The sequence below is a fragment of the Aegilops tauschii genome, chromosome 3 (assembly GCF_002575655.3).
Source record: "Aegilops tauschii subsp. strangulata cultivar AL8/78 chromosome 3, Aet v6.0, whole genome shotgun sequence".
NCBI classification, from domain to species: domain Eukaryota; kingdom Viridiplantae; phylum Streptophyta; class Magnoliopsida; order Poales; family Poaceae; genus Aegilops; species Aegilops tauschii.
Genome location: NC_053037.3, coordinates 421,075,875 through 421,099,781, shown reverse-complemented (window position 1 = coordinate 421,099,781; position 23,907 = coordinate 421,075,875). Strand labels below are relative to the sequence as shown.

At 43.1% G+C, this 23,907-nt stretch overlaps 1 protein-coding gene across 3 annotated transcripts; it reads left to right on the top strand.

The window, feature by feature from the left end:
• LOC109780192 (protein REDUCED CHLOROPLAST COVERAGE 1) lies at positions 1-19,725 on the top strand. Of its 3 annotated transcripts, none has more exons than XM_020338773.4 (26): positions 1-281; positions 1,257-1,359; positions 1,464-1,525; positions 1,618-1,710; positions 1,799-1,871; positions 2,538-2,900; positions 4,262-4,329; positions 4,434-4,565; positions 5,288-5,329; positions 5,730-6,254; positions 6,335-6,489; positions 6,586-7,138; positions 7,820-7,882; positions 7,973-8,074; positions 8,167-8,484; positions 8,557-8,649; positions 8,807-8,908; positions 8,999-9,103; positions 10,487-10,620; positions 11,757-11,940; positions 14,761-14,892; positions 15,316-15,428; positions 15,604-15,694; positions 16,455-18,844; positions 18,939-18,996; positions 19,403-19,725. In XM_020338773.4, exons 2-24 carry the CDS (start codon positions 1,299-1,301, stop codon positions 18,696-18,698), a joined length of 5,808 nt encoding a protein of 1,935 aa, XP_020194362.1. In that variant the 5' UTR covers positions 1-281; positions 1,257-1,298; the 3' UTR covers positions 18,699-18,844; positions 18,939-18,996; positions 19,403-19,725. The 3 variants fall into 3 exon arrangements, with proteins under 3 accessions (XP_020194362.1, XP_020194363.1, XP_045090860.1); XM_020338774.4 differs by having other exon boundaries at positions 18,917-18,996; XM_045234925.2 differs by lacking the exons at positions 1-281; positions 1,257-1,359; positions 1,464-1,525; ... (3 more) ...; positions 4,262-4,329; positions 4,434-4,565 and adding an exon at positions 4,814-4,979.
• Positions 19,726-23,907: the final 4,182 nt, after the last annotated feature.

Sequence of the window (23,907 nt, the reverse complement as noted above, 5' to 3'; positions counted from 1 at the left end):
CTTAAATCTCCACCATTCCACCCTTATCAACCCCGCCCACAACCCCTTTCGTTATCTTTCCCTCCCTCTCTTAGGCTCCTCTGCTCACTACTGCTGCCCCTTCTGCTCCTGCACCTCCATCCCAGTAATGCCTAGCTTGTAGACAGTGCACCTACCTCAGCCCAGCTGCCTCTCTCCTTACCTTAGCTGATTGCTTGGGAAATTGACCTTCTTTGCTTCCTGTGGCCGTCAGTTCATCCTTGCCGGTATACTGTCAAGAGCAGCTGAGCGCCAGGCCATTGGTAAATTGTTGGAGCTGCTATTATTTGGTTTCTATGTCTTCTTTGCGTGTGGCCTTTTCTTGGCAATTTTCATTTTAGTGTGCGCTTAATCGGTATCCCTGGTTATATGCATGCTTATGCGCATAACATTGTTCTTGCCTCCCTCGTTGTGCAGTGTGAGCATGGAACAGCAAACACTGCTTCTCAGCCATGCCCTCTTAAATTGTTCCTATTGTGTGCATTTGAAATTGGATATCCTTGCTACGGTCGTGTATATTTCCAATTTCCAAAGCATCTTTGTCTTATTGTGAATTAATTATGCGGAATCCACAATTTTGAGCATGTCTGCCCATGTCATGGTAAACTAGCATCTTGACTTCTTGAGTCTGTTTCTATGTCCATCGTTGCACTTGCAGGCATGGTTTGAATTTCAGTCCCCTACTGTTTGTGCACCCTTCTGTAGTTGCGTTCTTTCTATCCATCATTTGCGCAGATTTATGTTGAAGCGATTTTTCTTCTTCAATGGACTAGATGTAACTTCGTCCGTTGGTTCTGCTAATATACCTTATACTTATCCCTTCGTAGAGTTTGATGATTTTCTTTTGGATTTCGGTTAGTTGTACCATCTATATATCATTACGCGCAATTATCTCATTTTGGAATCACAAGAGGTAAAAATAGTGTCGACTTGAATTGATGTTATGGCGTTAACGCAACCATTGTTGCTTGCACTTCATTCTCACCTTTGGTACATCTTTTTCTGGTCAATCCTGTGTCGTGGTGTGTAACTGTGTCTCTTTCACGTCTATGTAGTGTGTATATATACAGTTATACACATATCAAGGACAGCTCCCTGTTTTGTCCTAACTTCAGTTTTCTAGCCCTACTTGTGCAACCACCATCACTCTCTTCTACTCTGTTCCTTCTAACGTATGCCACATGTCTAGGTAGTGGTTGTTACTCCAACTTAATTTTATTTTTTACTGTTTGGTCTAGGTGGGCATCTTGTGCTGAGCTTGCTCACCGTTTGGCGCGCCCATGGCGCCCAAGAGCAAGCGTGGCAAGGCCAAGGGTGAGAAAAAGAAGAAAGATGAGAAAGGTATTGTTGCCATGACACCTTGATTGGCTTTTGCTTGCAATAGTCGGAGTAGATAGTTGCTTGCTTGAGCTGATCATTTGCAAATTTCTTTGATGAATTACCAGTGCTCCCTGTGGCCATTGATATCACTGTCAACCTCCCGGATCAGTCCGATGTCATTCTCAAGGTTTAGCTTCTTGCTACCTCACTTCTTCTGCACTGTTTGTTTTCCTTGATGCATGATTTCAGCAACAAATATTCCTTCTTTGCTTGGTGCAGGGAATTTCCACGGACAGGATCATTGATGTAAGGAGGCTGCTCTGCGTCAACACCGCCACCTGTGCAATCACAAACTACTCCCTCTTGCATGAGGTATTTATAACGTTTCTTTTTCTCTCCATACTATATTACCGCAGCGAACAGCAATTCAATCCTGTTATATTATTTCATTTGTCGGCAGACTCGTGATGGTCACTTGAAGGATGGCGCCGATATTGCGACACTGAAGCCATATACTCTCACCCTGGTAGAAGGTACATCTTATGTCTGCAAAATAAGGATTTATTTTCTCAAGGCATCTTTAATCGAACCCAAATAAGTTTCTGATTCCCCCAAACCTTTTTTACTTAAGTTCATCTAATCCATTCCCAAAACGCGCATAACTCCCAGAAGCCTTTTGGCTAACCCAAAAAACAACCCTCCCCTTCCAACATTTTGGCTTCCACTGCTGCCACACAATTCGGTCCCCAAAACCCTAGCCACGTGCCAGAGTAAATTTTATTATTTGTAGGGTTGTTTGCTATAATAGTTAGCAAACAGTAGATGTTTTTAACATAGATGATGGCTAAATTTATGTTATACAACTTTAATTTTAATGCATTCTTTATTGGAGTTAGATTTGAATGCAACAACCAAAAACACAGGATTTTTTGGTAGTTAGGTTTTAAGAGCGGGTTTTTGAAGTTAACTTTTGGGGTTGGATTAGAGATGCCCTTAGATTGGTTAAACCCATTGTTTGTAGACGTGTGCTTTGTAAATTGTACCATTGCGCACCTATACACCTGACTGCACCTTCATTTGCATCATTTTGTCTTCGATTTCCATATATCTTAGAGTTACTATTAAATTCTCTTCTATAGTGTCTAGAGATAAACCATACATAAACCCTACATCTTAAACTCTAAAAATTCACAATGCAGGGGAGTATGACGAGGATAGCGCGTTGGTGCACATACGGCGGCTGCTGGACATCGTTGCGTGCACCGCCTCCTTCGGCTCTCCGCCACCTCCTCCGCCTCCTCCATCCCCCAAGGATGCTGATGCCACCAAGGAGCCCTCCAACTCCAGCTCCAAGCCCGCAGCAGCGGCCTCCTCGGGCGGGCGCCGCACGGGCTCACCGCCGCCCCTGCCGAAGGAATCAGCTGCAAAGGATGCTGATGCAGCGGCGGCCAAGGAGGACGCGGTCTCGGCGGAGCTGGAAGCGGAGATGAGCGGTGCATGCCCCCGCCTTGGAGCGTTCTACGAGTTCTTCTCTCTTGCTAACCTCTCACCGCCCCTCCACTGTAAGTAGAACCTCTCTCACAGCCTCACCAAAACCCTGTAGTTGATCTCTCTGTTTCACTCTTCAGTTTCATGACTACTGACTCGAACCGTAAACTTATGGCCAATGCTCCACGGGGAAGAGACGGTGCCCATGTGGAAGAGACGGTGCCCACATCTCACGCTTACATGGGCGCACGGAGCCTACCCCCACTCCCCTCGCTCGCAACGCCCCACCCACGCCCGCAAGAGTCTCGCCGTTGCCGGCTCACAGCATCGCACTCCATGTATGCAGCACAGCCAGCAGCAGCGCCAGCCGGCTCGCTCTCGCCAGCCCTGCCGTCATCGCAGCATCCCTAGCCGGCGCTCGTAGCAGCGGGCGTCACCGCCCCGCTGTCATTGCAGCATCCCCCGTCAGTGCTTGCTGCAGAGCGTGCCGGTCGCAGCATTGGGCGTCCGGCTCGCAGCGGTTGCCGTCGCCGTTGTAGCATAGGCTGTCCGACTCGCAGCAGTTGACGTCACGGTCATAGCACCACGCCTGGATGCTCTTAGTAGTGTCCGTCGCCGCTCACAGCACCCGGTCGTCGCCGTTGCAATAGTGTGGCCCTGGCTCGCAGCAGGAGCCGTCGCCGTAGCAGCACCATTCCGCGCGCTTGTAGCAGCGGTCGCCGCTGACCGCAACATGGTTGTCACCGTCGCATCACCCGGTGGTCAGCATCACAGCACCTTGTGATCACCGTCGTAGCACCGCCTTACAGTAGCGATAGCAACAGCAGTAGCAGTCTGGGTGCGCAGTGATCTGAGGGGTTTGTAGCAGCAACGGCGCAGCCTGGCAGTGCGGTGGTCTGAGGTTGCAGCAGCGGAGGTTGAGGCGCTGGGGAAAAAGAGAGGGGGAACAGAATGATGCGGTCGCGGTCCTCGCCGAAGAGGAATGAGTGGCGGCAAACTCGTGCAGAGATAAGACTTAGACGCTTAGGGACCACATGAGCGGTGCGTGGGGCCCATGGGGACGCCAGATCAGAATGGGATGCCCGATGCTAATTGTTTTACTAAACTTATTCGCAACAAAAGAACATTAAGGTGCTGTAGTACTGCCAACATTTGAAATGGAACTAACAGGGTCCTGAATCAAACAATATGACTTGGGAAATTTTTGCAGCCTCAGTTTATATTTGGAACCTCTGCCTTGACCTATTTGTCCATATATCTTTGCTGTTGGCTTCACCATGGTTTGTCCTTGAGATGGTAGTTCATGCAATTTAACACTTTCCTCATTACTTTGAATGCTAAGCATGAGATATCAGCTTGAACTTTGTAGAGCTGAACATTTCTCTGGCGAGGCAAATTCTTCCGTTTGCTGAGTTATTTTAACTCTTTCGATCAGTTATAAAGCGAGTGACTCAACCTCGACAGGAGGAGCAACCGTCTGATGACCATCTCTTCTTCCTTGAGGTAATAATGGATAATAGTTGTATCTTTGACAGCACTTTTGCGCTAAGATCCCTGCTAAGTACATCACATGTGTCCTAATTGGAGAACTGTTGGCTGTATTTCAGGCAAAGCTTTGTAATGGGAAATTTGTCATTGTTGAAGCTCGGAGAAAGGGGTTCTTTAGTTTTGGGAAACAGCGTGTTTTGTGCCACAATCTTGTCGACCTATTGAGGCATCTCAGCAGAGCATTCGATAATGTTCGTTTATCTCACATTCTGGTTATAGCTTTTATGTTAGGGTAATATAAATTGTTGTCTAATAATCTTGCATTCATTATTGTATTACCTTTGTTATTAAATATCCCACTTAAAGCTGTAGCCACTTCTGGACCAATGAACTGATATATGCTTTAGAGACGAATGTAGTAAATAACAGCTTGATTTTGAATCTATTTTAATGTATATATGCGTGTGAACATTTGTGTTGTGTGTATGTTTTTGTACAGTAATAACTGAGAGAAGATGAAGCATAATTAGGATAAAATTCCTAACTTCCCTCAGCTGCAAGATATTTGAATTGGCAAAGTCTATTTTGGCAGCAGCACCGAGTCCTTCACCTTTCAAGTTTATACTGCTGAAAATAACTATCTGCATTGCTGTATTTTCTGGCGGGTATGGGAGGACTACTTAACTCACAATTTCACTTGTTTAGATTGAAACTACGTACTGATAATTTGATACTTGAGCATGCCAGTGCATTGTTGTAGTTTTTGAAAATGGAATTTGCCAAAACTGTACAGTGGCACAGTGTCAAATTCCTATTCTAGAAACTACTTGTGGTTCTTAATTGCCAACAATTTTATAGCACCATTTAAGTATTTCTGTAAACAACTGTGTGGTCTCATTTTTCGTATCTCTAATTCTTTTCTGTGACCTTGTTATATGAATTTAACCCTTTGTGGTGTTTCCATATATATTAGGCATACGAGGATCTTATGAAGGCATTTTTGGAACGAAACAAGGTATGTTGTTACCCCTTTTTGGGTGTTTTGCTGTACCTATCTTTTTCTAAATTCAATGGAAACTTTTCACAAGACCGTGACTTTGTGTTTGTATTATTGTGTGCTTGGGCATAATGATTCATCTGAAAAGGAGTGGAACATATTTTAATGCACTTTAAGTAGCAGACAATAATTTGGGTTGTCTTCTAGAAATATCTACCTTCTACAGTTATGCTGATGTTCATATTCAGTATCTTCCATTTGGTGCTCCTCTGTATGTTGCGCTTGATTATTAAATATTTACGTGCAGCTTGATAATGAATCATGTTTTTGTAAACCAGCTGTTCCATGCGCCATCAGACAACAGTTTTCCTATCTAATGCTGCATCATGATCTAACTATATCTGCTTGTATGTTGCAGTTCGGAAATTTTCCTTATGGTTATCGTGCAAATACATGGCTTGTTCCTCCGATTGCTGCCCAGTCACCATCAATATTTCCTCCCCTTCCTGCTGAGGATGAAACTTGGGGAGGCAATGGAGGTGGTTGGGGAAGGGATGGCAAAAGTGACATGTTGCCATGGGCAGATGAGTTCATGTATCTCACATCCATGCCTTGCAAAACTGCTGAGGAGAGGGAAATTCGTGACAGGAGAGCATTCCTACTGCACAGCCTATTCGTAGATGTTGCCATCTTTAGAAGTATTGCAGCCATCCGGCATGTAATGGAGAGTACAGATGTATCAACATCAATCAAGATAGATGAGGTCTTGCATTCTGAGACGGTGGGAAATTTTAGCATCACTGTCACAAGAGATTCTTCAGATGCAAGCTGCAAGCTGGACACTAAGATAGATGGAAGCCGAGCCACAGGAATGGACTCTAAGCATCTTGCAGAGAGAAACCTTTTGAAAGGAATAACTGCAGATGAAAACACTGCTGCACATGTATAAGTTCAAAATCAAGGTGATCTTTCTCATATTCAGGTAAAAGAGTGTCTTTTCTTAATTTTCTCTCTAATTTGCAGGATGTTGACAGTTTGGGCATCGTGAATATTAGATACTGTGGATATGTTGCTGTAGCAAAGGTTAACAATTACGAGAAAACTATTGTGACTTCTTTTAAGCCTGCTGATATCACGGATCAACCTGAAGGGGGTGCTCATGCATTGAACATTAACAGGTTGGTAGCAATGCTTTGTGTTGTTTTTCTAGTTATCCACGAAGTTTATGCTGCTTATCCCATTTTTTCATTATTATATATATTTATTGTTTTTAGTTTGAGGATGCTCCTAAATGAAGCCAATGCAACTGGAGAAAAGAAGTTACCAACACAAAGTCATAGGCAGGAAGAACTAACTGCAGCACAAACTTATGCTGAGAACTTGTTGAAGGAAAGTCTTCAAAATCTTGAGGAAGAGGAGACTGATAAACAATCATTTATGAGATGGGAACTTGGTGCGTGTTGGGTTCAGCACTTGCAAGATCTGAAAAAATCTGACAAAGACAAAAAACAAGGTGATGGGAAGGAAAAGAAGAAAACGGTAAACAAAGATGTGAAAGAGACAAAGATTGAAGGGCTTGGGAAGCCTCTCAAAGCTCTTAAGCATCCGAAGAATGCAGTTGATGCTTCTGGCAAGGGATCCTCATCAGGGAACAAAAGTTTGACTGATACAACAAGCTCTGGGGAAAGCCAGAAAGTCAAGCCATCATCTGTTGAACCGCTTCAAGGAGACTGCATCACCTCTGAGAATGAATTCTTGCTGAAGGATGTATTACTGGATTCCGCCTTTACAAGGTTGAAAGATTCAGAAACAGGACTCCACCAGAAGGTAGAAATTCATTAATTTTCATAGCAATGATGATTTCACATCTGCCCTCTGGTGTTCTGCATATCCAACTCATACCCTCCTCATTTCAGCATTTAGTTTCAGAAAATAAATGTCCTATTTAAAATAGAGTTTCCTTCCCACTGCAATTACTAATCTTTGGCAATCATATACAATTCATATATAACTGTCAGCATTACAGTTCATGTGATATTTTGTTTGCTAATATTGGGGATATCAAGGTATGCCGTGGAGAGGTTCATGAAATGTGTTCTTACCCTACTAGCAACCTCCAAGTTGTGTAGCCTACCTCAGGCGCACTAGGGGTTGATAAATAATAGTGCGGTTTGCTAGGGGGGCATGCTTTCCCTGTTAACCAACCTACACATGTTCGAAGCCTCGCTTCGGCAGGGTGAGGACGCTTGTTCTTCTAAATTAAAATTTCACTGGTGCTAGCCTGTGGCCGAGTGTTTTTTACACCAGCATTTAGTAGTTTCAAACAACATCAGATATGCAAGTTTTTTCACCTTTTTTGATTTTGTCGGATCCACTTCTGAATTCTACAAATAAAGTTAAGTGTATGAAACACACTTGGTATTATTTTAGCACGCTTGCTTACCAAGCGGTCATCCGTAGCTACTAATCGTGCATAAAGTTCATAGCCTAATCTCTTGTGCTCCGCAGTCACCATCTGAGTTGATTGAGATGGCTCTGAAGTTCTATGATGAAGTTGCGCTTCCTAAGCTGGTATGCATCATTATATGAAACATGAATAAGTTCCCACATGCTTATCCTTTTTAGTCAAGAGGCATAATAGCTAACCAAGAAATTATTTAGGTTGCCGATTTTGGTTCTTTGGAACTTTCACCTGTTGATGGTAGGACATTGACAGATTTCATGCATACCAGGGGCCTACAGATGCGCTCCCTAGGACGAGTTGTAAGTTTGTAACAATTTTTTCATTTGAACATGATGGATGCCATTTCTTCTTTAGTGCTTGATATGTGCTAATCTAAGAATACCCTATGTAGGTCAAACTTTCAGAGAAGCTCTCACACGTACAGTCCCTTTGTGTGCATGAAATGATAGTGAGAGCATTCAAGCATATTGTCCAATCTGTTATTGCAGCTACTTCAGACATGAGACAATTAGCATTAACAATAGCTGCAGTGCTGAACTTACTTCTTGGTGTTCCTGAATCGGAATTTTCTGGAAGTTCTCCTGCTGTGCATCCCCTGGTGTGGAGATGGCTTGTTGCCTTCTTGAAAAAGCGATACCAGTATGAGCTCACAGGGCAACATTATGATGATGTGAGGAAATACGCTATATTGAGAGGACTATGCCATAAGGTAAACATGTTTTAATATTTTTAACATTTCTCACACCCGGTGCATTTTATTGAGATTAAAGGTTGCTTTTAGGTGGGCATTGAATTGGCACCGCGAGATTTTGTCATGGATTCTGCTTTCCCGTTTTGCAAACAGGACATTATTAGCCTTGTGCCCGTACATAAGGTAAAAGTATTTTTCTCAGTCAATTGTTTTTATCATACAAAAATCACATTGTGCTGTCATGGCTTGTTCATCACATATGACTATCAGTGTTTTGAGAACTTGGTAGATATAATGAGTGGCACATAAACACAACTGACGTGTTTTTTCAAAAATGCAGCAAGTTGCGTGCTCATCTGCAGATGGAAGGCAACTTCTAGAATCCTCTAAAACAGCTCTTGACAAGGGTAAGCTTGAAGATGCTGTTAATTATGGAACCAAGGTACCTTGTAAAATCTTGTGCATTTCTTTTTGGCAATTCCCTAGCTGTCATATCTTGGGGACTCATACATTATTCTATGTATGAATGCAGGCCCTTGCCAAGCTCATAATGGTGTGTGGTCCCTATCATCGAATGACGGCTGGAGCTTATAGCCTTCTAGCTGTTGTTTTGTACCACACTGGTGATTTTAATCAGGTAGATGGTTATTCAGCTGCACAGCACATAGTCTATAATAATTGTTATGCATGTTTTGAAGACAATGGAAGTGATAGCACTGTTTAGTTAAGTGAGGATTATTGAACATGAGATGATATAAAGACTTACGCCATTGCACTTTCTTTATGTATATATTTGTTTAAACTTAGAAATAATATATACTTTTAGCATTCTTTGCTAAGCATACTTCAGTTACAATGTGAGCGGAAGAAGTGTTATTGGGTTAGACTAACTATAACACTGAAGGAATATGCAGGGAAGATACAGAACAAATTCTGATAAAACTGAGATTTTCTTGTATTTTTAGGAGGATCAGCAGATCTAAAGTTTTTCTATCAGTGTTCTGCACATTTCATTTCATTATATCTACCAAGTTCATTATACCAGTGTTCTGTGCATTTCATCACTACAACTATCAGTGTTTTGCACATTTCAACATCAGCAGATCTAAAGTTTTTCTGCATATTAATAACTAGTGAAGTTGAAATGTGCTAGCAAGTGTTCTATTTTGTTTTTGAGAAAAGACACCCAAAGAGCATTTTTACAAGTAACAAGGAAAACATAGGCGGTACAATGGAGTTATGGACACAAAATGCCCTCCCAGCACTGGAGATATCTCAGATACAATATGACAGGAATATTTATCCAATCCAGCACACAACCGCTTAACACTCACCTGTGACTAATGGGTTTCCGTTGTTCGTTGGAGCAGGCAAATAAATGATCTGTATTGTTTCCAAACAGTTTTACTATCTGCAGTTATAGACACATATACATGTGTTTTAAATTACAAAATAGGAATCTTTTAATCTTTTGTCCTGCATGTATAATGAAATTACCTTCATGGAAATTGTGTAAACGATAACGATTCAATAATTTTCTGCACTTCTACCTCCCATTCCCGTATGATGCTGTCACCATTAATCTTCTTACCCATGATGCCAATGTAATTAAAAATGACAATTGATAGTTAAACAGCTTAAATGTAATATGCATGTATCTTGTATGTCATATTATGAGAAATAATCTAATTTTCCCTAATGGCTCCTTTGTCAAATACTTTCTGCGTATGCCATATAAAATTACCTAGTAAGGCTCGGCGGCTTGTTACAATGAACAAACCCCAAGTGTACATTATCATATCAGATCAGTGAAACTTGATCTTGGCCTGTTTTAGGGCTTTAATGCCTTCTGTTTAGTTACTTAGAACACTGGAGGCAGCTGAACTGATGCTTTGGATGTCGGTGTGTTTGTGGTGCCTCATAAAATGCTTGATAGTTATTTCAAACTCATGATCTACTTTTCTATCCTAGCATTTAATTATCTATAGGCACGGTATAATATGTACCTAAAAATTTGCAGGCTACAATATATCAGCAAAAGGCCCTAGACATCAACGAGAGGGAACTTGGGCTTGATCACCCTGATACGATGAAGAGTTACGGAGACCTTGCTGTTTTCTACTATCGTTTACAACACACAGAACTGGCTCTGAAGTAAGTTCAGTTTATGAAATACTACCTTTTTTATTCCATGCAGAAAATCTACAGTTTCACAAGGGCTGAGCAAAATAGTCACTCCAGCTGTAACTTGAAGAGAAGTAGCATATATCTGAAAGAGTAGGAGACCTCCTTTAGGGTATTTTATATCTACTAAAGTGCTATGTCAAGTTGATGAAGTTTGCCAAATAAAATAGTCTTGCTATTGCTGCCAAGAATATATTTTACTATCTTCTCGCGTTAAAACTATTTTTTTCACAAAATTATTATGTCAAATGTGCATATTTGGTTCTCTCTCTATGCTTTATCATTTGGGTTACAAAACTTATCTTGTCTTATGAAAGTAATGCTAAGAGTGAGCAGGAACTAGTTGCTTAGTCGTCTTGAGTGTCCGATTTCTTTGTATTTTAGTTTTGTGTCTGAGGTGCTATCTCTCAGCTCTCACTCCATCAATGTTAATTACAACAGTTGAAATAACTAGACCCTAGCATGAATACCGTCAACATATAACCATCAAACTAATGCTGGCAGATGTTACAAACTCATAAATACTAAGTGAATCCTTAGGTGGTGATATGTTTCCCTAATGTTTTAGCTTAACCACAAGCATATGTAGTACTCCCTCCGTTCACAAATATAAGATGTTTTGGATATTTCAATATGGACAAACGGGCTGAAATGAGTGAATGAATACACTAAAATGTGTCTATATACATCCTAATCAGAAAAAAGTTAGAACATTTTATAATAGTGAATGGAGGGAGTATCTTTTTTATTCTTCGGCAAGATTGCAGAGGGTAAAAATGGTATGGTATTTGCTTCCAGCCTCAAATTATTAAATTATTAATTGCTGTCATGTAAATCTCTTCTTGAGGATGGATCAAATTCCCTTAAGCTCGTATATCTTTAAAGGCTGAAGATTCAATAATTGTTTATTTACCTGTGTATGAGCTTGTCTTGAAGATTATTTCATGGATATCAAAGCTATTGCATTATGTGAAAACCTAAGGGTCTGAATAAACAACAGGGTGCTATACCTGCTATCCTTTTGATACTCCTTGCAGTGCACAATCCTAGTGATTTAGACTCATTGCTGCAGTGTACACAAAGAATTAACCTTTGGTGCAAATTAGGTACGTCAAGCGTGCATTATATCTTCTACATCTTACATGCGGGCCATCTCATCCAAACACAGCTGCAACATATATTAATGTAGCCATGATGGAGGAAGGCTTGGGCAATGTGCATGTAGCTCTTAGGTACTTGCACAAAGCTTTAAAATGCAACCAGAGATTACTTGGGCCTGATCATATCCAGGTAATTTTCTTTCTCAACATTAAGGAATTTTTTTAAAAATTCTTCTGGCAAATGGCATGCTTTTGTTAGTGAGATAATTGTTAAATATGAAAGATGTTCATTTCGTGCCTCTTTACAAATCTCACTTGTTGACTTAAACAATAATCAGAAAATCTTAAGTTGATACCTTCAATGACTTAACAAGTTGTGGTGAATGCCAAAAAATCATCAGCAAATTGTTAGTCAGTTCCAGGAGACATGTCTCGATGATGAGTCAAATTATTGAAGGCCAGGCGTTGCCAAGACCATATCATTGGACCCCTCTAGGCCCAGATATGGGCCATGGAGACCAAGAGAGGCACCACCGACCAAGGAGGAAACTTACAATACGTAGGGAAGGCTGAACGTTTTGGATATGAATACTAATCTGGATTCCTACCACCTACATGCCTGACGCACTGACATGGCGACCGACATACCAGTGCTATATAAGGGGTGACATGGGGACCGGCATACCGGTGCTATATAAGGGCAACAGGGACATACTAGTAGGGATCCGGTTTTCGCTTAGCCTAGAGCCTTTACACCACGTAGAGATTCCGATGCTTCCCATTTGAGACCTAGCATATCTCGTCGAGTTACCCCAACTCGTCGAGTACCCTGTGATATTGTAAACGATCCCCTATATTATCCGCACATATAAGAAAAAAGACCAAGGCAGGAAGTAGGGCTTTTACCCAACTTAGGGGGCTGAACCTCGGTATATTGTGTGTCCCCTTTTGTGTTATAGATCCTCCGGTAGCTTGACGTGACGTTCCCGCGACTACATATCCACATACTCATTCTAGTACCACTGGGACAAGACAAAAATCCATCAACAACATGGGAGTATGATTCCGCGCATCAGATTTCGGGTCTTTCTTGCTTGCCTTGGTCCTCACATAAATGTGCCTCTTGGGAAAACACTTGCTTGTGCTCCTTGTGGCTGGAGATTTTCCCAGCCTACACAATTATAGATGTGAGCTCATAAGCTCGTCCCCTCTTGTGCGCCACACATTTTATGTGCATACATAGTGGCGTGCACATCCATGGTTCTAATCTCAAAAAGAAAATTGCAGAATCACGATGACGAGCATTCGGTTTGGTACATGCATGGAGCTTCAAGTTAGTTGGATACTTGCATAACCAAGAAGTTACATCAGGATCACTATGAGAAGCATTCGGTTTGATTATTAACCTAGATCTACTTTACTGGTCGTCACCCTTGTCCTCGTCGACTAGGTCGATGTACACCGGAACCGGCCATGGATATGGCCATGCTCTTGGTGCAATGGCCACGGACGCCGGCGTGCGCGGTGGCGTGGTTGGCACCTCCTGCTGCTCCGGCTCCAGCCACTCAAGCGAGCAAGGCACTATGGTCGTCCACCCCCACGAGTGCCCACAAGCGACGCCAGTGGCCACGGCTCCTGCTGTTCTGCCGCGGGCGCGACAGCCGATTCGGCCAGCAGCGCTAGTGGCAGGCCAGACCACTCGGCGAGCTTGTCGAGCTGGGGAGTCCTCGAGGACCTTCTTGAAGGCCTCGTCCCCTCCTTCACTACGGGCCGCGCGGCGGCTCGTGCGCTCGAACACGCGCATGATGCGGACGTGCTGGAGCATGGGGCGCTAGAGCGTCGAAGAACAACTGGCGTTGTGCGTCATGCTCGTAATAGAACCATGTGTCCCAGTGCAGCAAGTCCTCGGCAAACGCCGGTTCGTGGCGGAGGTCATTGGGAGCTGAGCCCGACGGCGGCAAATCTCCTTAACCACGCGCGTCCCGAGGCCGGAACGGCCGGCACTGGAACCCTCTCCGAGTTCAGATGCCACCCATTCGGCAGGTGGACGTCGGGCCATGGCACGGGGATGGCCTCGTCCCAGTAGCGCTGGCACTGGTCGACGGTGACGTAGACGTGTTCCCGCAGCGGCGCCGCCTCGAGGAAGAGCCGACCTCGTGGTCGTGCTTCCCGGGGATCCACTTCCACGACATTTGCGTCGGCGATGGGCAGTGGCGAGGGTTGATACTCCCCTCCCCCCGACACATTTGCATTAAAAAGGACCGGCTCTCTGGTAGTTGGGTCACTGGCGCGTGGGGCCAGAGCGGATCCGTCTACTGTCAGTGTGGATGCAAATCCGACCCAAATTTGGGGCGGATTTGTAAGAATGGGAATGGGTCGGCCACTCGCCGCCTGCAGCAACCGGGTGAGCCGCCACAGCCATGGGCATGACGAGCATGTGACTGTCCTGGCGAGACGTCACGCGCCGCTACCACCAAGTCCGAATGCGAAGAGCGGAATGAAGCCGGACTGCCAGAGGCGGCAGCGCCAGTGACGTGACCAGCTGAGCAGTCGGCGCCACCTCGCGTCGTGGAAGCCACGTCCTCTTCGTGCTCCGGTTCGCCGTGGGGGCTGGCGGGGGAAGACCTTTCTGGCCCTGCGCGTGACCAGCACCAGTCTCACCAGCCGCGTCTCTAGCCACCTAGCACGGCGGCGGGGGTGGCGACTGCTGCACTGGGTGAGGGGCTGGCCTCGGTTGTCGCGCGAACACGTGCGATGCAGAGTCTCGTCCCTGGTGACCGAGCGCGGTTGCAGGGGTGGCGGTGTCTGGACGCACCAGCGACGTGCGTGCGGAGGAGCGAGTTGAGGAAGCGTTGCAGGGTGTCTGCGCTGGCTCACATGTGCCCCAACTCAAGAAAACGCAAAAGCTTTGTGCCCCGATGCATTTCAGACCCAGAAAGAAGTTCTTTTTTTTAATCATTTCCATAATTAACTATTAGGTTCAAGTGACATATTCTTCTGTTGTATGTAGACTGCTGCAAGCTACCATGCTATCGCCATTGCTCTCTCGTTGATGGAAGCTTATTCGTTGAGTGTTCAGCATGAGCAGACAACCTTGCAAATCCTTCGTGCAAAGCTTGGACCAGATGATCTTCGGACTCAGGTTTACTTCTACTAAGTGATATTATTGAAATGCTGAAAACCTAGCCCCTCTGTTACCAATGAATATCATTTTAGAATACATTTTATATAAAAGAATTAACTTTGAGCACTAATATAAACTAATGTATTTTATTTTAAATACGAAAATAATTAGTAGATTTTCCATCAAAGTACTTCTGTAATACTAGTTGTGCATTCGAAAGCAAGTCAATGCCCAAATGACATCTACTACTTCCGTTCCTAAATATATGCCGTTGTGGCAGTTCAAATACGACATATATTTAGGAACGGAGGTAGTAGTTAGTAACAGAAGTACCTCGATTATTTTCCCACTTGAACTATTATCTTAGCTATATGAAGAGAATCGTTCCCCTTTCATTTATTTACAATGACATCCTTAATATTGTTGCCTTCCACATTACAGGATGCTGCAGCCTGGCTTGAATACTTTGAATCGAAAGTAATTGAGCAACAAGAAGCTGCCCGCAATGGAACTCGAAAACCTGATGCATCAATAGCTAGTAAAGGACACCTAAGGTGCGATTTAGTTCTGCCAATGAAATCACAGTTAATCCTTAGAGAAACTTCTGTTGTGTTGTGCTAGCTAGTGCACAGCACATAAGCTGGTATCAGTTATCATAGATATTTAAGATGCTGTGCATTTTTTGGACTATACAGATGCTGTATTGACTGTATTTGTTTGCACTTGCAGTGTATCTGATCTTCTTGATTACATCAATCCCAACAAAGAAAACAAAGGAAGAGATTCTGAATCAGGCAAGAGGAGGTACTCAAGCATAAAGGTTAGTTGCTAACTTTTACTTTGGATTATGCCATCATTAAGGAACAAGGTTAATTAAGACAGAAATCAGAGCCGTGAAATGGTTACCATGGTGTAGTAGTGTTAAATGAATAATTAAACTCACAATGCAATTGGTCAGTGTCTCAAAGAGAAAAAGGGAGACTTACAATTGTTCACTACAAAGTCAGTTCTTGTTAATATTGCTAACCGGCAGCAAAATAGTATATTTCTGTTTACATAGTTCTATGAAGAAATAGTTTTTCTACCCCAGAGTCTATTAAACTCTCCTTAATTGGGCAACCAATTTTTGTATCTTTCATGGATTGAGCCTGTGCCGGTGGCTCATATTTATTCTGTAGTGTTCGAGTATGATTTCTGTCCCTAAGGAGCTCTTATCATGATAGCTGCTCACTGAATATCTATGGTTAATACTAACCTATCCAATCAAGTACTGTATTTGATATCGCTAATGTGTAAGTGTGTATGTTAGATAATCTGGTCAGGTAATTTCGATGATTACTTTGTCTATACAGTTTCAGTTCTACCAATTCAGACAGTGTTCAAACCACACAATTCGGCCCATCCTGTGTACCTGGAACTCAATGAACCTGGTTTCCTTTTTTTCATGATGCTTAAAGTTACACTACATTTTCCTTCTGTGAAAACATTCATGTTACCACTGGAGTAACTTGACCTTTGGTATTTTAGCAATACTGTACATGGCACTTTCGAATTTATTCATTGTATACTCATCCTGTCAGGTTTTATCACATTCGAGTGAGAATTCAAACGTAGCAAGTCCTGATATATCTCCAAGAGATTCTGCTATTGCAATCAAAGACGAGGAAAAACAAATTAATGAGCCGTTGCAAGATGATAGTGCTAATATCATGGATATTCCTGAAACTGAGGTTAAAGAGAGTCCTTTAGCCTTGGAGGCTTCACCACCTTCTGAACAGCTGGTAGAGAGATCTGAGGTGAACATCAGTGCACCTGAGGAAGTTTTTGAAGATGAAATACTAGAACAGGATGATGGCTGGCAGCCTGTTCAAAGACCTAAATCAGCGGCAGTTTTAGGTAAACAGATAAAGCATTACCGTACTGCCATCAGAAGATATGACCCTGAAAATCATGCTCCAACAGATGCTTCCCAATATAAGCCAAGGAATTCCTATTCAAATAACCGTTATTACTTCTTAAAGAAGAGAACTGTCGTACCTGCAGCATACACAGATCCTCAGCAGCATATGAAAGTTCAGACATCAAGTGCCAGGTTTGGTCGTAAGACATACAAGGCTATGACCTACCGGGTTAAGCCAGGGACAGCATCCACGGAAGTGCAAGATACTTCTAGGATCACAGAGCAGATGAGTGGTAAAGAAGAATCCCAAATAGTTTATTCACATGTACACAATCGTTCAGCAGATCTGAAAGGAAGTGAGCCACATGGACCTTGGGTTGAAAGTACTGGAAACCCACCATCATACAAAGATGTTGCATTGGCACGTCCAGGTACAATAGCCAAGACTCAAATACAAAAACCTAGAGATGATGTACTGCAACCATCACTTGGTCAAATTATCGCACAAGAAATGAAGGATTCCTTGGTAGATGCAGTTCAAGTGGACCAGAGGTCCGTGTCCTCAAGTACCAATAATTCCAAAGAGGTAAACATTGTGCCAGCAGAAATGCAGCATTCAGAAAAAAGAGAAGAGTCACATAGGGAACATGATATTGACAACACCGAGAAAGATAGTTTACCAGATAAGATAACAGCAGATAATGAGAAACCTCCTGGCATTGGCCCTGCAGATAGTAAAACAGACACGACCTTATTCAATAACAAAGATCAAGAACCAACAAGTAGTGACAATTTTGGTGCTGCCACTGAGTTCTCAGATTCGACAGTACCCACAGAAGCTGAAAAGAGTGGAAAATCTGGCATACAATTTCTTGAAGAATCTCTACCTACTAATAGTGAACCTATTACAGTCTCAGAGCATACAATAAATATGCAGGAAGGCGTTGGAGGTGTTGAAAGTGAGAAGTCAAAGCCTGACTTGCTTCTAAGTAATATTGATATAAGAGAGATATCTAATAAGAAGCTATCTGCTGCTGCACCTCCATTCAATCCGTCTCCTCCAGCTATCCTTAGCCCAATTGCTGTAAGTGTCGGTCTCCCACCACCAGGTGCCGTTCCAAGCGTCGGCCCTTGGCCTATGAATATCTCCATGCATCCTGGACATTCAAATATGGTGCCAAACGGTCCTCCTCTGTGCACATCCCCACATCATTTGTACCCGCCCGCTCCTCGGTCTCCTAATCTCTTGCATCCTGTGCCATTTATTTATCCACCATATAGTCAATCGCAGATGGTTCCAAGCAGCACATTTCCCATGAACACTACTATATTTCGCCCTAACCATTATGGATGGCAACCTTATATGAGCCCAGCTGCATCTGAGTTTGTGCCTGGACCAGCATGGTCAAACAATCATCCAGTCGCTTACACCCCCAGCCCACATGTTGCCGACACTATTTCTCAGTCAATAGCAGATTCACACGTCCTATCTGATGCAGCTGTTGTTAGTATAGGACCTTCACTGGACAACAATATGGTTGCAGTAAAGGAGGAAATGGAGGTCCCTGTGGAGGTAGACAGTGGTAATTTGATCCGCAATAATATTTTGGGAGAGGAACATGATAAAGGGTTGAAGGATGCTGTTAATGCTGCACTTAATCCTCACACGCCAGGAGACAGCATATTTGATATTGGTGGAACGAAACTGGGGGGCAACATGAAGAATGAAGATGAGGGTAGCTTTAGGATATTTGTAAAGGGGAAAAGCAGGCGAAAGCAAACTCTGAGGATCCCGATAAGTTTGCTTAACAAGACATATAGCGCACGTTCCTTCAAGCTTGACTTCAACAGAGTAGTCAGAGAGAGTGATATCTTCAAGCCATCGGGCGTTTCTTCTGCTGAAGTAGTTTCTTCTGGCGACTGAGGAATATTCCACCAGTCAAATATTTACCTATGACATTATTACCCAAAGAGAATTCGATGGATCTCCATTTGAAAAATACTGAAATGTGACTCTTATTTTTATCTGAGCATTCGGAAGGCAGCAACAATGCTCCTTCAGTGTTCCAGGTAATCATTCTTACAGATATTTTAAGAACTTTTTGCTCCCCTATTATAGATCTCAATCATCTAATATGCTAGGTGTCGATTTCAAATTTTCTAGATTTGATCCAAGCTACTCTGAAAAGATAAATGTGTTTTCTTTTCCGACTTCAAATAAGGTATGGCTCCCTTCTCAGTTATCATTTTAGCCTGTTACATGTTGAATTTGTTTGTACCCCATATACGGATCAGTTTTGGATGTAGTTCTTGGTAATGATTACATTTTGCTATAAGCATTTATAAAAAGATCAGTGTTCTTTGAAGCACCTTTGGAACCTACACAGTCATCACACATGTAAAGAGGGGGTTAGTTAGTCACTGCTCCAATAAAAGGATGGGTAGGAGAAAACTTACCTTATTTTCTCAGTTCAGCCAATGTTAAAGTACAAAGTTTTCATGTTATATCTTTCATGTATTAATAGTAGCATAGCACAGCATGTTTTCTTGCTGTTTTATTTGCAGCTTCCACGCTACCTTTTCTTGTAGTGATGTGCTAACTGTTCTCTGTTCACACGTTGCTCTCAGGTGTCGACAATTCCGTGTGGAGTGTAGCAGATTGCCGAGAGTTTTGCGAGATCCGGAACCAATAAAAGGTGGAAGTGTTAGCAAAAAATACATGGCAGACTGATTCTTTGCTACAATTTTGATAGACTAAGTAGAATATTTTCCTCCAAAATTTTGGCTAAATTTTGGTCGTATGGAACTTAGCTTCTAGAAACTTAGAAATTTGTTTGCTCCTGCATCCTGAAATAACCTCTCGTGTCTTTTGTGAGAGAAACTAATGTTGTTCTTTTGATAATGAGAATAGTAATAAGAGCATCTCCGGCAGCTCTGTTCTCCCCAATAAATTTTCTGTGATAGAAGATTTGAACCAAAAAAACGTACTCTAGCAGCTCCCCTTCAATAAATTATCTTTGTGATCATCAAAAAGAGTCCCACTATTGCCTTCGCAATGTACTCAATGCGGCCTCGTCGAGCAGATAGCTAAGAGCATCTCTAGCAGATCCCGTAAATCTTCGCCCTGTAAAATCGTTTTAGAGGATACTATAAAACGTTTTTACGGGATGACATGTGTGTCGGCAGAACAAATCCCGCATAAATCTTTTCATGTCCATGCAAAATAGCATAAAGCCCCCTACAAGCAAAAAAAATATTGTAATTGGGTCCTTCGCATACGAGGCGCGGGTTGGGACGGAGGTGCCGCATCAGAGGAGGAGCGCACGCGTCTTGCCGGTGATGGTGCCACCGTGGAGCAGGACGAGGAGCGTCGGGGCGGATGTGAGGAGCAGGAGGTAGCAGCTAGCTAGGTAATGCAATTTTTTAGAAGCAAAGCATTTTCGTGAGGTCCTTGGACGATGTCTTTACATCCTCCGAGAGGGCTACTGGGTATACTTAAGAGTACTTGGCGTGTAAACCGTAAGCAAACACAAATTGCATATTAAACATACCTCGAAGCCTTTAGCTAGGTCGCGGAACACCTCCATGACACCAGCCTCGGCGGACCAAAACTGATTCAGAGCAGTGCCGAGAAGGGCATGCTGCTTGGGAAGGATGGAGGAGCTCGTCAAGGCTCCCTCCACTGCTCGTCGGCGCTCCGCTAGCTCAACCTCCCCGTTGCCGAGGGTGATACGTCCATTTTGCATCATGCTTTTATGTTGATATTTATTGCATTACGGGCTGTTATTATACTTTAAGATACAATTATTATGCCTTTTCTCTCTTATTTTACAAGATTTACATGAAGAAGGAGAATGCCGACAGCTGGAATTCTGGACCGAAAATGAGCAAATCTGAGATACCTATTCTGCACAACTTCAAATGTCCTGAAACTTTACGGAGAAATGTTTTGGAATATATAAAAAATATTGGGCGAAGAAAGATCAGAAGGGGACCCACCAGGTGGCCACAAGCCTGGCGGCGCGCCCCTTGAGCTTGTAGGCCCCCTGGCCATCCCCCGGTGTACATCTTTTGCTATATGAAGGGTTTTGACCTAGAAAAAAAATCATAAGAAGACTTTCGGGACGAAACGCCGCCGTCTCGGGGCGGAACCTGGGCAGAAGCAATCTAGGGCTCCGGCGGAGCGATTCTGCCGGGGAAACTTCCCTCCAGGAGGGGGAAATCGAAGCCATCGTCATCACCAACGATCCTCTCATCGTGGGAGGACCAATCTTCATCAACATCTTCACCAGCACCATCTCCTCTCAAACCCTAGTTCATCTCTTGTATTCAATCTTTGCATCAAAACCTCAGATTGGTACCTGTGGGTTGCTAGTAGTGTTGATTACTCTTCGTAGTTGATGCTAGTTGGTTTATTTGGTGGAAGATCATATGTTCAGATCCTTCATGATATTTATTACCCCTCCGATCATGAACATGAACATGCTTTGTGAGTAGTTATTTTTGTTCCTGAGGATATGGGAGAAGTCTTGTTATAAGTAATCATGTGAATTTGGTATTCGTTCGATATTTTGATGAGATGTATGTTGTCTTTCCTCTAGTGGTGTTATGTGAATGTCGACTACATGTCACCTCACCATGGTTTGGGCCTAGGGGAAAGCATTGGAAAGTAATAAGTAGATGATGGGTTGCTAGAGTGACAGAAGGTTAAACCCTAGTTTATGCGTTGCTTCATAAGGGCTGATTTGGATCAACATGTTTCATGCTATGGTTAGATTTATCTTAATTCTTCTTTCGTAGTTGCGGATGCTTGCGAAGGGGTTAAACATAAGTGGGAGGCTTGTTCAAGTAAGGACAACAACCAAGCACCGATCCACCCACATATCAAATTATCAAAGTAGCGAACGCGAATTATATGAGCATGATGAAAACTAACTTGACGATAATTCCCATGTGTCCTAGGGAGCGCTTTGCTTTATATAAGAGTTCGTCCAGGCTTGTCCTTTGCTATAAAAAGGATGGGGCCACTTTGCTGTGTAAGTGCATCTAGTGCCCCTTAGTGATTTTGGTGTATTGAAGACTTATAGGTTAAGGGACTAATGCGTTTGTGAGTGTACACAGATCTATAAGTCTATGAGGAGTTTGATAATTACAGTGAAAGTCGACCCCTAAAAATGAAGTTCTTCGACTGAAGACTTTGGATTTCTGAAGACTTTCTGAAGACTTTGAAAATGAAGAAATTGGTGTGACCTTGAAGACTTGGTATTAATTTGAGGAATATGAAGCGTGAAGACTTTTGTTTTCGTAGTTTCATTTTCTCTTTCTTGAGTCATAGGAAACACCGTACTGTTAAAGGGGGTCGAGGAAATACTAAGGAAAAATTTCCATGTGATGCTCAACTCAAAATCCTACACCTACCAATCCCTTCGAGTGAAGCCATTGGAAATCTCATATAGTTCAGTCATATTCTTCAGTGACAGAGACGAAGTTCTTCTGATCTCTGAGGAATTTGTTCTGACTGAGGAGTTAGGAATTCGCCAGTGCGGATTGCCTACACAGTGAGGAACATGATAGCCCTGAGGAATTTGAACCTCAAATTTCCGACCGTTGCTGTGCTATGCGCCAGCTGTCCCAAAATATCTACCCACCTAACGGTCATATCATTGAAGGGCATTTATGTCTTATCATGCGGGCTGCTCCCTAGGCTATAAATATCCGCCCCCTACAACCACTAGCTGGTTGGCTGCTCCGAGAGAAACTGACACTTGTCATTTGAGAGCGTCCCATCCTCCGAGGACTTTGAGCGAAAATCATCAAGTGAGGAAAAACCCCAAACCCAAACACCTACAAACCCAAAGTGATTGAGCATCACTGAAGAGATAGATCCTGCGTGGATCCAACGCTTGTTACCTTTGAAGACTGTGCTTCTTCCAGACGGTTAGGCGTCAAGGTCTAGAGCATCCAAGAGGAAATTGTGGATCGTCGAGTGACCGAGTTTGTGAAGGTTTGGAAGTCACCTGAAGACTTACCACGAGTGATTGGACGAGGTCTGTGTGACCTTAGTTCAAGGAGAATACGGTGAGGACTGTGTGTCCGGGACTGGGTGTCCTCAGGTTTAAATACCTAGCCGCTCCAACCAGACGTACAACTGAGACAGCAGTTGGAACTGATTTACCAAATCATTGTCTTCACCAAGCCAACTGGTTCTATTTCCTCAACACTTTCATTTCCTCATTCCTGTGTTGTGCAATTGTTCATATCTGTATTTGAAGACTTTCTCAATTTCCTCAGTTCAATTTCCTCAGTCAGTTTGTCTTCATCCTGTGTTATCCTGTGTTTACGCTTTCTGTACTCTGTGCTTCTTTTCATTTCATCATGATGACTATGCTTGTGTTCTGCTATGCATACTTTTGAGTACTTATTCCGCTGCAAGTAGTTCTTCGCTAAGGAATTTCCTCACCCACAAATCCCTCAGTGAAGAATTTATAAAAATCGCCTATTCACCCCCCTCTATTCGATATAACACACTTTCAATTGGTATCAAAGCAAGGTACTCCCTTGTTCTGTGTGATTTTGGTTTAACCACCTGGAGTTTTAGTTATGTCGACCACAGGTATGAAGAAAGTGACATGTCCCATCTTTGACGGTCATGATTATCCCAAGTGGAAGGCCATGATGAAGAAGCGCCTCATGGCGATGAACAGCGAACTGTGGACCGTCACTGAGATTGGTCTTACCGATCTGTGCAAGACGGTGGAAGCTGATGACATTCGCAAGTACACTCTTCTCAACCTCACGGCGAAGGGCGTCATCTGCTCCTGTCTGTCTCAAAATCAGTTCAGGAACGTTATGCATCTCGATCATACGAAGCTTATCTGGGACCGTCTCTCTGATGTCTATGAAGATCATCGAACCCGTCATGATCCTTGGTTTGAGGACTTCAAGGAATCTCTCAAATCAATGACATTCGAACCAGAATCATCATCATCCTCACCATGCCTTATGGCAAATGGTGAAAAGGTAACTGAATGCTATCTGTCTGAATCTAGTGATGATGAATTAGGACCCAGTTATGTCAAGCTTGTTTCCCTTGCCGCTAAACAACAAAGAGCTTTGGAAAAGGTTCAAAACAT